The sequence below is a fragment of the Dermacentor silvarum genome, unplaced genomic scaffold (genome assembly GCF_013339745.2).
Source record: "Dermacentor silvarum isolate Dsil-2018 unplaced genomic scaffold, BIME_Dsil_1.4 Seq300, whole genome shotgun sequence".
Classification (NCBI taxonomy): domain Eukaryota; kingdom Metazoa; phylum Arthropoda; class Arachnida; order Ixodida; family Ixodidae; genus Dermacentor; species Dermacentor silvarum.
This window is the reverse complement of record NW_023606013.1, coordinates 51,237-65,347: the sequence shown is the minus strand read 5'-3', so window position 1 is coordinate 65,347 and position 14,111 is coordinate 51,237. Positions and strand designations below refer to the sequence as shown.

Sequence of the window (14,111 nt, the reverse complement as noted above, 5' to 3'; positions counted from 1 at the left end):
AATCAACAAGAATTTAACTCAGAAGATCAAGCGTTATAGTAATTCAAAGAACAGTGTACTACTGTTGGTAGTTGTATCAGGATGTCGGAGAACACGGCTTCCAAGTAGAAAAAGATATTGATGGCAACTGTACATGCGTAGAGTGTCACAACAGCGCGGCAGCCATCAGACTATTTAGTTATTATACCGCAGTCTCCATGCAGAAGTAAACCAGGATGTAGTTACCATGCTCGAGGCCTTGGGTTTTTAGGATAACAACGAAAAGGTGAATAAATCTGCGGTAGAGGATACTGAAAGACAGCCTGTCTCTCGATAGCGTAAAGGTAGGAAGAACGCCGAATAAAAATACTTTTCAGGACAATAAACATGTTAGGTTGGATGGTTTGTTAGTACGAACCACAGAGTTTCGTGCCATTTTTAAATGCAGAAGAAAGGTAAAAGGTGTGAAAGAGCAGCTGTTTGCTTGTCCGGTGCGGAGCCCCCCGAAGCCCGTAGCTGAGTTGGTTACTGAAGCCGTCATGATGGAAAAGGTGCTTCATCAATGGCCTATCCACTTCGATCGGCCAATAGGGGCTGCGTCAGTTCCTCCCAACATGTCCACAGGTTTCAGATTAGGCACCCCCCCCCCCTTCGACAAAAGTTTCTGCTATGGGCCTGCACTCTGTTCGTGTGAGTCTTACTGCGCGTTGTGCCAACCGTGTTTTGGTAAGAAGTGCGTGTTTGCTGCAATTCATACTGCCCATAAAAATAAAAGCCTCGCTTTGTGTCATAATACAATACGCTGCTATCACGGCCAACATTGCACCTTTCAAGCGAAACTATGAACCTCTTTAAAGTTAACCAGCGATTAGATCGCACAAATTAGGAGCGAATAATGATTTGAGGGAAAAAATTGCACCTTTATCTGCTCCAATGAAGTCATGAATTGGTATATTTATTTTGAAAAATATGGATAGTGATTTTATTTATTTTTGCTACATTCTTCTTTTTACAGGTGACTGTTTACATGGATGATGTGAGTATTGAATTGAATGGAGTTTCTTTCTTGCAAACAGTATACAGTGAAATATGTTTTAAAAAAATTGCGTAGCTTGCACTAGTAGTGTCGTGAGGCTAAAGAAACATCGGAACTGATCGGCATCAAAACTACCAAGCAATCCCGAGCATTTCCCGGAATTTATTAATTATTGATCGGTAATTGATTAGCTATTGATTGGCTATCGCAAGGTAGTGGCCACGTATTTGGGCTAGGCTAAGCACTGCCAAGTCATCCCTAGCCTTTTCCTGAATTTATTTATTGTTGATCGATTATCGATTACCTAATGATTGGCTATCGCAAGGTATCAGCCAAGTATTTAGTCAAGGCTTACATCACCTTCGCTAGTTCACAGGGGTATGTGCCATTGCGCTTGGACCCATTCTGCACTACCACCCGGATCGGCCCACAATTTCTGTTGGCATGTTACGGACTAACGCTCGGCTTAAACAGTTTCGCTGTTGAAAATCATTTGGATCCTTAGCTCGAGGTTAGTTGAGATTGAAATGTATTCCTAACTTTTCAGTTTTCCTGCTACTAGCGCGAGGCTAGTAGCCTTGCACACTTCCCGATCTCATCGTAGAAAGCAGAATGTCGTCAGCTGTTACAGGAACACGACATTAATCTGCTGATGCTCTACGTCACATACGTTTTCCTGCAATTCTTTAGCGCAATTTTCGAACCTAAGCAAGTACATCTGTTATCAGAGCGAATGGTACCTTAAAACATATATGCAATATGCAAGGAAACGCCTAAACGTCTTCAAGTGGTCATAATATCATAACGCACGCACCGCACAGAAAAGTACTCGATGGTAGGGAATGTTCAATAGGTAAGGCACTTGTTATGCATTAAATATCAGATTCGATTTCACGTACCACATGTAACCTTTTGCTGCTTTTAACCGCTAAACTGCAAATATGGTGTTACCTCTAACAGTGCTCACCAATGTATACACATGTTTTATTTGCCTTTAATATTGGCCCTAGTTTTTTTCTTCCTCTCTTTAACATATATAAAAACAGAAGAAGGTGCTGACGGGGCTGCTCTGGTTCGACTAAAGCAGGTCAAATTAGAATTTGTTATATTGCTGTGCAAAAGTGTAAGGAACGCACCCCATTCGGTAGGCAATGAAGACAATACTTTTAGATAACGAAATACGTGTAAATAATTACTTGTCATTAATCAATGTCTTGTCAGTTATGTAACGCATCAAATGTTTAATTTGCTCGTTAATGTTCCATGTAGTTCAATTACTTTTTTCGCTAACCAATTACAAGCGGTGATGATGAATAGTGTTTCGTGGCGCAAGGGCCAAGTAGGGCCAATGAGCACCAGCATTTACATGCGGTTGTAAGAGGGTGTGTAGGGGCAGGAGAGGGGGGGGGGGATTAGCAACACTTTCTATCTACATGTGTGTCTATATTAAAACAACAATTGCATTTGTACTCCGGGAAATAAACGTAAAATCCTGTTCGACCTGGGCCAGTCATGCAGGCAGTACACAGCCACATAGCTTCTACGTAGCCTTAGCTGCTGCGAGGAAAGTACTCGGAAATATGAATCGATCACGAAGGCAGTGTAGTATAACAAAGCGCCTCAACGCGCTAGCTGTCACAAGGAAAGAATGCGCGAAACGGTCACGGGACACACGTGCCAAACATTTCAATGAGATTGTCGGCTTCGGCACGAGAGAAGTATGTGTGCAATCGTGGCATCTGTCTTCGGGCACAGCAGCTCGATGATACCCCATATATCTGTAGTACCATTCTCTCAGTTTTGTTGTACATATATTAAAGAAAAAAGTTCACGCAGACACTCCACTGGGAGTTGCCTAAGTAATCGTAAGCTTTCTCCCACTTGCTCATCTCCATGCAGCTCGGTGTCATTATCATTCTTATGAAACCTCATCCGACAGGTATAAACGACAGCGTTGCGGCCACGCGAGCTGCTGCGGGCGGTAGCGCAAGGTGAATTGATGGCGCAAGCCAACTACTGCACGTGGCGGCACCAGGTGCGTTTATGACGTTCCGATTATAAGCCGTTAACCCCCTTCAAGCTAATGGACCTATAATTTATCAGATCTCTAACGTCTCCCTTCTTGTGGTTTAGTGTATTGCTGGCGTTCTTCCCGTTCTCTGGCATACTTGCAGTCGTGAGGCATTGAGTATAAATGGCTGCAATCTTTTCAAGCATGATACCTCCTCCGTCTTTTATTAAGTCGACCTTTATTCCATCTACTCCGACAGCTTTTCGCCGGGTCATGTCTTCCAAGGCCCTTCTAATTTCATCGCTAGTTAAGAAAGGAGCCTCTGTTTCCTGTTCATTTGTTCTTTGAATAAAAGTAACTTGGCTGCTGTGGGAGTTGTACAGGTCAGTATAGAACTCTCGCACTACTTTTACTATGCCATCAAAATTGATAATGATTTTACATTGCTTAGCTTTCAGTGCATACATTTTGCCTTGTCCTATGCCAAGTTTTCTTCCCCCTGATTTCATGCTGCGTCAATATATTATTTGACGGCTTCCTCAATCTTTCCGACATTAAAATTTCGAATATCCCTTGTTTTCTTCTTGTTGATCAGTTTTGACAGTCCAGAGAATAGTATCTTATCTTACCCACTGGTTGCCTTGGTGCTTTAACTCCCACTTCAATTGCGGCTTCTGATATCAGCCTAGTTACGATTTCTTTCATTACACCTATGTTGTCTTCGTCTTCCTGTCTTATAAAGCTGCATATTTGCGAGCACCAGCTTGGGCTGCTTTTACTCTTACTGCGTCTAGGTTGGCCTGTTTCTTCTTGACTAATTTTACTCTTTCTCTCTTCCAACTGAGAGAAATCCTAGACCTCACTAACCATGGTCACTGAACTTTACCCTACATAACACTTCATTCGGCACTATGCTGGGATCGCCAGAGAGTACGAAATCTATTTCATTCCTTGTTTCTCCATTAGGGCTTTTCCCGTTCCACTTCCTGTTGCTGCGCTTCCTGAAGAAGGTATTCACTATTCGGAGCCTATTCCTTTCCGCAAATTCTACCAACATCTCTCCTCTAGTGTTCCTAGAATCGATGCCGTAGTTGCCAATTGCTTGCTCACCATCCAGCATTTTCCCCACTTTTGCATTGAAGTCACCCATTACTACAGTGTACTGAGTTTGCACCTTCCTCATTGCTAATTCACCATCTTCATAAAACTGTTCTATTTCCTCATCATCGTGACTGGAGGTTGGGGCGTAGGCTTATACTACCTTCATTCTATACCTCCTATTAAGCTTTATTACGACAACTGCTACCCCCTCATTAATGCTGTAGAATTCATCAATGTTGCCCACTATGTCCTTATGGACTAGAAATGCTACCCCAAATTCTCTCTTATCCGTAGACCTCTGTAGCAGAGGACGTGGCCGTTAGTCAGTACTGTATAAGTCTCATAAGTTCTTTTAACCTCACTAAGACCAATAATATCCCAGGTAATACCGGATAATTCTTCAAATAGTCCTGCTAAACTAGCCTTACTCGATAGGGTACGAGTGTGGAACGTTTCCAGGTGCAGTTTCCAGTGGCGGCCTGTCTGGACCCAGAGATTCTTAGCACCATCGGCCGCGTAGCAGGTCTGACCGCCGCCTTTGTGAGGTGCTCCGCAGCCGCTGGGGACTGACGACCATGGGTAGATTGTAGGAGTCATGAGGGAGGTTAACAAAGAAGCTCGTAACAAGTTAAGCAACGTACAAAGAGCGATGGAACGGAACATGTTGGGCCTAACGTTAAGAGACAGGAAGAGTGGTGTGGATCAGAGAGCAAACGGGCGTAGGCGATATTCTACTTGACATTAAGAGAAAAAAATGAAGCTGGACAGGCCATGTAATGCGCAGCAAGGATAACCGGTGGATCATCAGAGTTGCAGAGTGGATACCAAGAGAAGGGAAGCGCAGTCGATGACGGCAGAAAACTAGGTGGGGTGATGAAATTGGGGAACTTGGCAGGTGGAAATTAGAGTCAGCTAGCACGAGAGAAAGGTAATTGGAGATCACAGGGAGAGGCCTTCGTCCTGCAGTGGACATAAAAATAGGCTGACGATGGATGATGATCCCTCTTCAGCGCCTTATCCATGCGCGTCGAGCCATTATGAACAGCTATTCGCGTCGAACCATTATGAACCGCGGCTGCGTATGGGACAGCCCCGCGAGCCCTATCTGTAAAGCTATCTGCGATGGGGACAGAGTGCGCCGAGTTCTGATAGCTTCGTGCGCGCTGTGTTCTCGCCGCCTAGTTTTGTTGAAGCGAGATGCCGCACGAAGGTCAATTCGCTCGCTGCTACGGGTCCTAACTTGAAAGCGAGCGTCTTACGTGACAGACAGGCGGAAGGACGAGTTTCCTCGTTGGGTAGATATGGAAATGTCTTGCACATTTAAGAAATGCAGATCCCATGCGCTGTGGAAATCAATGTAAGCGAAACTAGGATCAGCCGAGAAGTCAAAATGGCGCACAACCATATGGATGCCAAGCGGTTTTCGGCGCCTAACGCATCCTGCAGAGGACACGTCGAATGAGACGGCTGAAAGCGCTCCTCGCTCTGTGCGAAGATAGCGAGTGCCAGAAACGGTGTCAGATAGAACCGTATGGCCATTCTTCGCGAGAGAAAACACGACGTGGATGAAAATACCCGCGCCAGCCCACGCCGTCACCAACGCGAGGGCGTCCTCACAAAGGGAACGGCTAGGCGTACTCGAGCCTAGCCAATTTCCACATAATGCGGGCGCAATCAATGGGTTCCATCCTCCATGATCCAAGCAGCGCGTCACTCATATGTTTATTACTGCGATAGCAATTCTATGAACACTCCAAGCGGATTGGCCGTTGCGGTGAGTTCCGTAAGTCCAAGGGCGATAAAATTATCGCCGCGCGCCGCGCGCCGTATGCTGTATGTGCGAGTGAAAGCGCGCGAGGGACTCGCGCTTTCACGGACAGCGAACGCACAGCGGAGAGCATACGCGACTTCTTCTATCGCGCGAAAGATCGTGCGGGGATGGAGAGGGAGGCAGGGCGGGCGACGCTGTACTGCGGCACCAACTGCGTATCTTGCGACCGGGCACAAGGGGACCTGGAGACTCAATCGCGCACGCGAAAGGATGAAAGCGGGAAGGCAGCGCGGGAGGAAGGGGTGCGGCTTGTACTCTGCCAGAAAGTGCTAATTCTGCGCAGCTGCGGGCGGTCGCGCGCACCGTCTCTTGAAAGCGATCTGCACACGGCTCCTACCTTTGTATGCACTGTGCTTTCGCTGCTGAGTTTCCGTTGAAGCGATCGACCGCAAGACCCTTGGCTCGCTGCTGTTGCCGCGCTTGCTTTTCACACCGGCTGTCTTGTCATCGAGTGTGAACTATTCATGTTTGCTTGTGCGCACTGACACCATGCTTGTTAATTCAGTTAGTAAGCAAATGTGTCCAAGGTTATACAGCCGATAAACCTACTATCCTTACTCCGTATAGCTCTCTACTAATTTGCTATCGCAATTAATGCTTCGCCTTTCGGGCGAAACTGAGACTTTTTATACCCAATACTAGCTCTCAATTGGCAACACTATATCGCATGATGTTGGAGGGAACCGAGCTTTGCGTCACGTGACTGAACTTTCCACTTTATTGGGAGGTGCGCACGCGGCATCGCGGCACGAACTCCACTTGTGGCTAGAGCAGCAACCAGCTTCTGTAGGCATAGAAAAACCAAAGATGACCACAACGACACGTCAAATCGCGCAGTAGTTCGCACAGAACGTTAAAGAAAAGTCTCATCGTGGCCCAATAGTTAAAACGTGTGACGCTATGCTGGGACACACAGGTTGCGTCTCGCCATCGGACACTTGAAGAAGCCCGGAAGCGCGCGAGACCGGAACGTACCTACAGCAAGTGCTTGAAATGAGGCAAATAATGTTTCGCATTAAATGGAGCACTTTACTTTCGGAATCACGGTGACGTAAGCATTTCTGGATACATAGTGTTACGCTGCACGGCGCAGCCGAAGGAGAAGAAAGTAGAGTGTGCGCGAGGAGCTGGCCGCTGCCTGTTGGGCTTGGATGACCGTCCTGTCCCTTGTGCTACGCTAACCATCCATCATTCGTGTAAATAACCATCCCATCCATTACAATTTGGTAGAAGGTGCTGGGTACGTCACGCTGGACGACCGAGCTCTACTACCCCTTCGACGCCAGTAAACGGTTGGCTGGGCTAACCACTAGGGAGACGTCGACATGGCGATTCGGACGGAGGCGACGTTCGCGAGACATCGCGACAGAAAGCATTAGCCCGAGGCAAGCCGCTTACTGGACATCTCATCGAGAAGTACGCACATTCTCAGGCAAAGCGAATGCGGACGTCGAGGACTGGTTGAGACAGTACGAGAGGGTGAGCGGCCACAATGCAGGGGCGTAGCCAGAAATTTTTTCGGGGGGGGGGGGGGGCAAACTTCCGCTTTCCCTAGGTCACGTGATCGATAATAAATATCGGTAGTTTAAGCAGACCCTATACATGTATATCAAAGACATGGACCACCCCCCCCCCTCGCGTGTGCGTGTGCTTGTGACGCAATTAAGTAAAAAGTAAAGTAAGCTCAGTAAATACAGTAAGTACGATAGGAACAGTGGGCGTTTGGGAGCAACGGTCTCTCATCGCGCCACTGAATGGACCCGTCTTCGAAAACACATCATTGAGACGACCCGTGCGATCGGAGAAGACATCATTAATAGTTAATTTCCGTTAAGCGTAGATGGCGTCGTCCTCGTCTGGGCGAAGTGCGTTTCACAAGTCAAGGACGGCTATACGCGTGAAAATGCACGTGTGACCAGCTATATACCTACTCCCATAGCTTGTTCGCTGCGTCTTTGCGCTAGAAAATTTAAATACGTGAAAAACGCGTAAGGCTTTTTTTTTCGAAGCTTTCGTCGCCCTGCTTCCTCATACGGGAGGGTTGCATTTCCTGCGGCAAGTGCATGGGCCGCTGTGACTTCCGCTGTGTGCGAGCGTGCAGCCGTCATTTGCCTTTACGTCAACAGATTCAGAATTGTACAGAATATTTCACCGCACAGCATATATATGGCATGTGTACGCATATTAAGGAGTGCGTGCAACCCATTTCTGCTTCACTTACGCCGGTGCAAACAGGAAGCGGCCTTGTACCTCACAGAATCTCGACTGATTGGTGTACTAGTGATAAAGGAATGAACTCCGGTATTGTTCAGTGCATAGTGCACATAATCAATTTCTCAGGACGCGTGAACTCCGACGAGAACTGTCAGCGCCTGCAACAAGAGTTTACTTACGCTGTACTGCGTACAGCAGTAATTCATGCTTGTCGGCTGTCTGTTTCGTGCATTCTGTTGCGAGTCGGTGGAATTTCACTGCTGTCATCAACCCCTTCGTGTGTACATTGCTGGTTTGGGATTCCACAACAAACAGCAACTACCAGCCTTCCGTAATTGCTGGTTTGGGATTCAACAACACACAGTAATTACCAGCCTTCCGTAGGGCGCAATCGCAAACAAGAGACGTTTCTTGCGCAGACTAAGCTTACGTTCACACTTGGGAAGCGGCAAGCGGGCGGAAAGGCCGAAACGGCGGGAAACGCCAAAGCGGCCGGAAAATTTTTTCCGCGCCTGTACAAGTTGTTCACATTTGTTTTGCTACCGTCGTGGCCGCCGCTGCCGTTTTCGTCCAGGTCCATCTAGTCAGCGTACGTTTGTCGGCGTGGTGGCGCTCACTATCGCATTATTTCGAGCGGTATGTTCATTCTTTGACCCACGTACCGTTATCAAAAGTGGTCATTTTACGCAACTTCGCGTGTCATCTGCGACCTTCGGTAAATTCCTCGTTGGCATTCCGTAATTCTCCGCACACGGGCGCGGTAGCGCTGAGTCACAGGTTGGTGCCTAGGCGTGATAATATTTATTTAATAGCTTTTATTTACAAGCTGTAATAACATTTCATCATTTCGTATTGTCGGCGCCTCCAGGACACCAAGGGGCAACGGGAACACCACAGCTAAAACCCGGGCTGGCCCTTTTGTTGGGGCTCGCCAAAGCCTGCGCGTCCTACTTGAGACTACGCTCCCATGCAATCTATCGTCGCGACGAGAAAAGCACCCCGCGACTTCTGCAACATACCGTACACGTCGAGGAGAATTATGGAGCGCCAACGAGGAATCTGCCTAACTATTGTCTGCCATGGAAGTGGAAGAAGAAATGGCTTTATACTTCTACCTACTTGTTTTCTAGAAATGGACAATGAATAAACGGAAGACGCGGACACCTCGGAAACGACGATGGTGGGTTCGCCTGGCCTTGCAAAAGCGCGAGAAGTTGGGTCACGCCAAGGCTTCGTTGCCGCACCTCCGGTCGCGCGACGTTTAATACTATCGCGAGTATTGCTGACAGTACGTTTTAGTGCCACTCTTGTCGTAGAGCAAGGGCTGGTTCTTGATCGCGTCGATCAGCATCAGCCTACACTTTTGGTGTCATGTTCAATTTTACGACCGTTTGCTTACATGCTAGTGTAGCTTCCAGTGAAGCAGAACGACTTTCCGCCACGTTTCCGCTTCGCCATGGCGAAAAAATCGGCCCGAGACCAATTTGGCTCGCAGCCTGTTTTTCTGCCTGTTTTGACGCCTAGGCGGGCGGATTTTGGAAGATTTTGCCGTTTCCGACAGCTTCGAGACCAAGTGTGAACGTAGCCTGCGCGAGCGCGGCCTAACTGGCACCTGAAGGGAAGCGGCGGAAATTTATACCGGAGATTTCGACCACCTGGGGTCTTTAACGTGCACCTAAATCTAAGTAAACGGGCCTCAAGCGTTTTCGCCATCATCTAAAATGCGGCTGCCGCATTTGTTGCTTCATTTGTTGCGCATTTGTTGCTTCAGAATGCGGCCGCCACATTTTCGCCCAAAACTTCACAGACTGTCAAAGCCTTGACAACACCGTGACAGTTTTTTTTTCATATGCAGACATGATTCGCTGTAAATTACCAACCCAAACGGAAGCGGCCAGGAATGAAATTGTGATAGTAGCACCGGTTTCCTGAATTATGTCAGCGCGAAGCGACGAAAACAAAGGTGGTAAGTGGGGGGGGGGGGGGGGTGCGGAAAAATTTCGGGGGGGGGGGGGGTTGAACCCCCCCCCCTGGCTACGCCCCTGCCACAATGAATGGAGCATGGCTGCGCAGCTCTCTAATGTTGTCTTTTTTTGCGGGAACTGCCCTCATGTGGTTCGACAATAATGGGGGCTCGCTCACGACTTGGGGCAGCTTCGTCGAAGCGATAAAGAATGCTTTGGCGATTCGCCTTCGAAACAGAAAAAGGCTGAGCACACTTTCGCGACGAGCGCCGTTACCGGGAGACGTGTACCACCTATATTGCAGAAATCCTGAAGCTTTGCGGAATTGTGAACGCCAACATGTCGGACGAGGACAAGGTCGGACACCTACTCAAAGGAATTGCCGAAGATGTGTACAATTTTTTTATCTCTAAGGAAGACCTCACCACCCCGTCCGACTTAAGGCGTCACTGTCGTACGTTCGAGGCTCTGAAACACGCCGTATTCTTCCGAGTTTGGTCGGCTGGACAACGTGACCAACATAGCAAGTGTGGATGTATCGGCCTCTAACGACCTGGCTACTTTGGTACGGCAAGTTAAAAGAGATGAACTAGCTCATTTTCAAGGCCCAGATGCCAACCGCGTGTGCCACCAATGCTCCGTTGATGAGCGCTACTTGGAGGCGCCGGCGGCCTGGCCACGACCTGCCTGCGGTGACCGCCCCGTTTTCGACAACGCCCATGCCCAGAGCACCATGATCCAGCCACAAGCAACGAGTTTTGAACGTCGACATGACAGACAGCCTCGACGTGGCTCGTCTCCCGTCTACAATGTGCCTTGGAGGTTTGTACCCAACATGAATGAAATCGCAACCCACCTGTGTGCTACAGCTGCGGGGCTCAGGGACACATCGCGCGGTATTGCCGCCGTCACCCACAGCGTGCTCCGCGAGATCGCGCATATCCGCCTCGCATGCAGGAAGCTACATCCTGCCAACCATTTGTCCCTTTCCGCCAGCCACATCGAGACTACACGTGCATGCCAAAGAATGACTCTCCATGTCCGACCGCAACCTGACTCCACCGCCGACTCGGACACGTCGATCGCCATCTCCACGTCGCCGCTCGCCTACGCCGCCCCAGAGGGAAACATGCTGGTGCGACCGATGGAGGTGAGGTCGCGGGACGGTCAGTTTTTCAAATACCTCCGTCTGCCGTCATAGTAAAGAACAAAGTGTGCGTTTGTGTCGATGGTGTTAATACTGTGGCTTTAGTAGATACTGGCGCGTCTGTGTCTGTGATGTGTCTTGCGTTCAAGAATCGCCTCGGACCGAGAGTGATGTTTGCTTGGGATGGAAGTACCACGTTTCGCGGAGTTGGCGGTGAACTGTTACGTCATGTGGGGGTATGTTCCGTCGTGATAACCGTTGGTGGAAAGGCATTTAGAACCGAATTTATTGTACCAGCACGCGCCACGCATGACATAATTCTTGGTATGACTTTTTACGGGAGTGTGGAGCAACATTGCAGGGCTGGTGCAATTTCACTCAGCAGCGATACCAGACCACCCGCGCTAGACGCCATTCCATCCGATCGTCAAGAAGTATTTTCCGTGTCCACTGATGTACTTTTGCCTGCACAGACGGCAATGTTCATTCCTGTGATCTCGTCCGCGTCCTTATTAGTTCCTGCTGTGGAATAATTGAAGCTGAATACGTCAACACTCTAAAGAAGAATGTACTTGGCTCTCGGTCACTGATCGAAGTCATAGAAGGTTGTGCTCACGTTTGGACGGAGAATGTGTCCTCCGAGTGAGTTATTTTGCCTGCCGGACTGAAGGTAGCATGCTTTGAAGAAGATAGTGTTGCGAGCATACGTGCGGTAGCTACTTCTATCGACGCGAGCCCGCCACTCAGTGACCACTCTTCAAAATTTAGGAGCATGATTAATAAATTGCTCCCCTCTTCCCACCAACAAGCGCCCCAAGAGCTCCTTGCCCGCTATGCGTCAGTGTTTGACTTTGCTCAAGAGCGTCTGCAGTCACCACCGCACTCGCGCGTGCACCACCGCATCAATAATGGAACGGCGTCGCCAATACGACAGAAAACCGTACCGCGTCTCTCCTGCCGAGCGCAAAGTGATCGCCGAGCAAGTTACAGACATGCTACAGAAAGGTCATCCAGGAGTCCAATAGTCCCTGGGCGGCTCCAGTCATATTGGTCAAGAAGAAAGATGATTCGTGGCGATTCTGCGTCGACTACAGACGCCTAAACGCAGTAATGAAGAAGGATGTGTATCCTCTACCACGAATAGATGACGCCATTGACTGTTCACGTTCTGCCTCGTAATTCTCCTCTGTCAATCTGCGCTCAGGCTACTGCCAAATACCGATGCACCCGCCAGACAAGGAGAAGACTGCCTTCGTAATGCCGAACGGACTCTTCGAGTTTAACGTAATGCCTTTCGGTTTGTGTAATGCTCCGGTGATATTCGAGCGATTCATGGACACTATCCTGCGGGGACTTCGATGGGAAATCTGAATGTGTTACCTGGAGGACTTTGCCATTTACGGCAAGACATTTCACGAGCACAACCAACGACTCGAAGTTGGGCTTGACTGCATACGGCGGGCTGGACTGATGCTAAACTCCAAAAAGTGCCACTTTGGCGAACGTCAAACGCTTGTTTTGGGTTTCCTCGTCGACAAAGAAGGCATCCGCCCAGACCCCCAGAACCTTGCGGCCGTTCGTGGCTTCAACCAGCCAAAGACGGTGAAAGACCTCCGCAGCTTCCTGGGACTATGTTCATACTTTTGCCGTTTCATTAAGGACTTTGCACGACTAGCTCATCCGCTCACGTCACTCCTTCACAAGGACTCACCGTTAAATGGACTACTGAGTGTGAGTCTGCATTCCGTGAACTAAAATTTCTGCTCACCTAAGCTCCAATTTTGCGCCACTTTGACCCAGAGGCCCCAACTGAGCTTCACACCGATGCTAGTGGTCTGGCTGTTGGAGCTGTACTCGTACAGATACATAGCATACGCCAACAAGTCATCGCCTACGCAAGCCGTACTCTTACCAAGGCTGAGCGCAATTACACCGTAACAGAACTGGAATGCCTCGCGGTAGTCTTCGCCACCTACAAGTTTCGACGATACTTGTACGGCCGCCACTTCACGATATTGACAGACCACCATTCTCTTTGCTGGTTGGTTGGAATACGCGATCCATCTAGCGGATTAGCTCGGTGGCCATTATGTCTTCAAGAATACGACTTTTCTATCACTTACAAGATGGTCGCTGTCACACCTATGCTGACTGTTTATCTCGCCTTCCGTCAGCAAGCACGTGAGATACGGACGACGACTTATGAATACCTCCTTGCCATCTCCGCCGAATTCCCTGATGCCACCGCCTTCAAGCGTGAGCAACAGCATGACCCTTCTATTCGAGCTATTCTTGACGCCGCTCGGCACCTGCACGCAGCTCACCTTTCATTATTTTTGAAAATTTATTGTATAAGAAGAATTATTCTACTGAAGGCGCTCCACTTCTGCTCGTGGTTCCCCGGACGTTGAGGCCTATGATACTTCACGCCATGCACGATGACATCACGTCAGGCCACCTTGGCTTTGCTCGGACACTTCACCGACTGCGCCAGCGTTTCTATTGGCCCAAGCTCTGGAAGACGGTAAAGCAATACGTTTCCAGCTGTGCCATTTTCCAACGCCATAAGCAGCCAACGACGCTTCCTGCGGGTGCCTTGCAGCCAGTTAAACCACCGACCGTGCCATTTGAAAAATTTGGTGTCGGCTTGCTAGCTCCCTTCCCCAAGTCTACTTCCGGTCATCGCTGGATTATGTGTGGTGGACTATTTGACCCGGTACACTGAGACGGCGGCGCTCGCTTCGGCTACAGCAGCAGACGTTTCATCATTCCTGCTGTACTCCGTCATTCTCCACCATGGTGCTCCAGGAGTTTGATTAGTGATTGTG

General features: G+C 48.9%; 1 protein-coding gene across 1 annotated transcript in view; it reads left to right on the top strand.

Moving 5' to 3' along the window:
• LOC119434875 (uncharacterized) overlaps positions 1-14,111 on the top strand; it is a gene marked incomplete at its 3' end in the record, with an annotated part of 71,065 nt that overhangs the window by 42,103 nt on the left and 14,851 nt on the right. Inside the window, 2 exon segments of the mRNA XM_037701919.2 lie at positions 10,630-11,302; positions 12,488-12,580. Of these exon segments, the coding sequence (XP_037557847.2) occupies positions 10,630-11,302; positions 12,488-12,580 (766 nt within the window).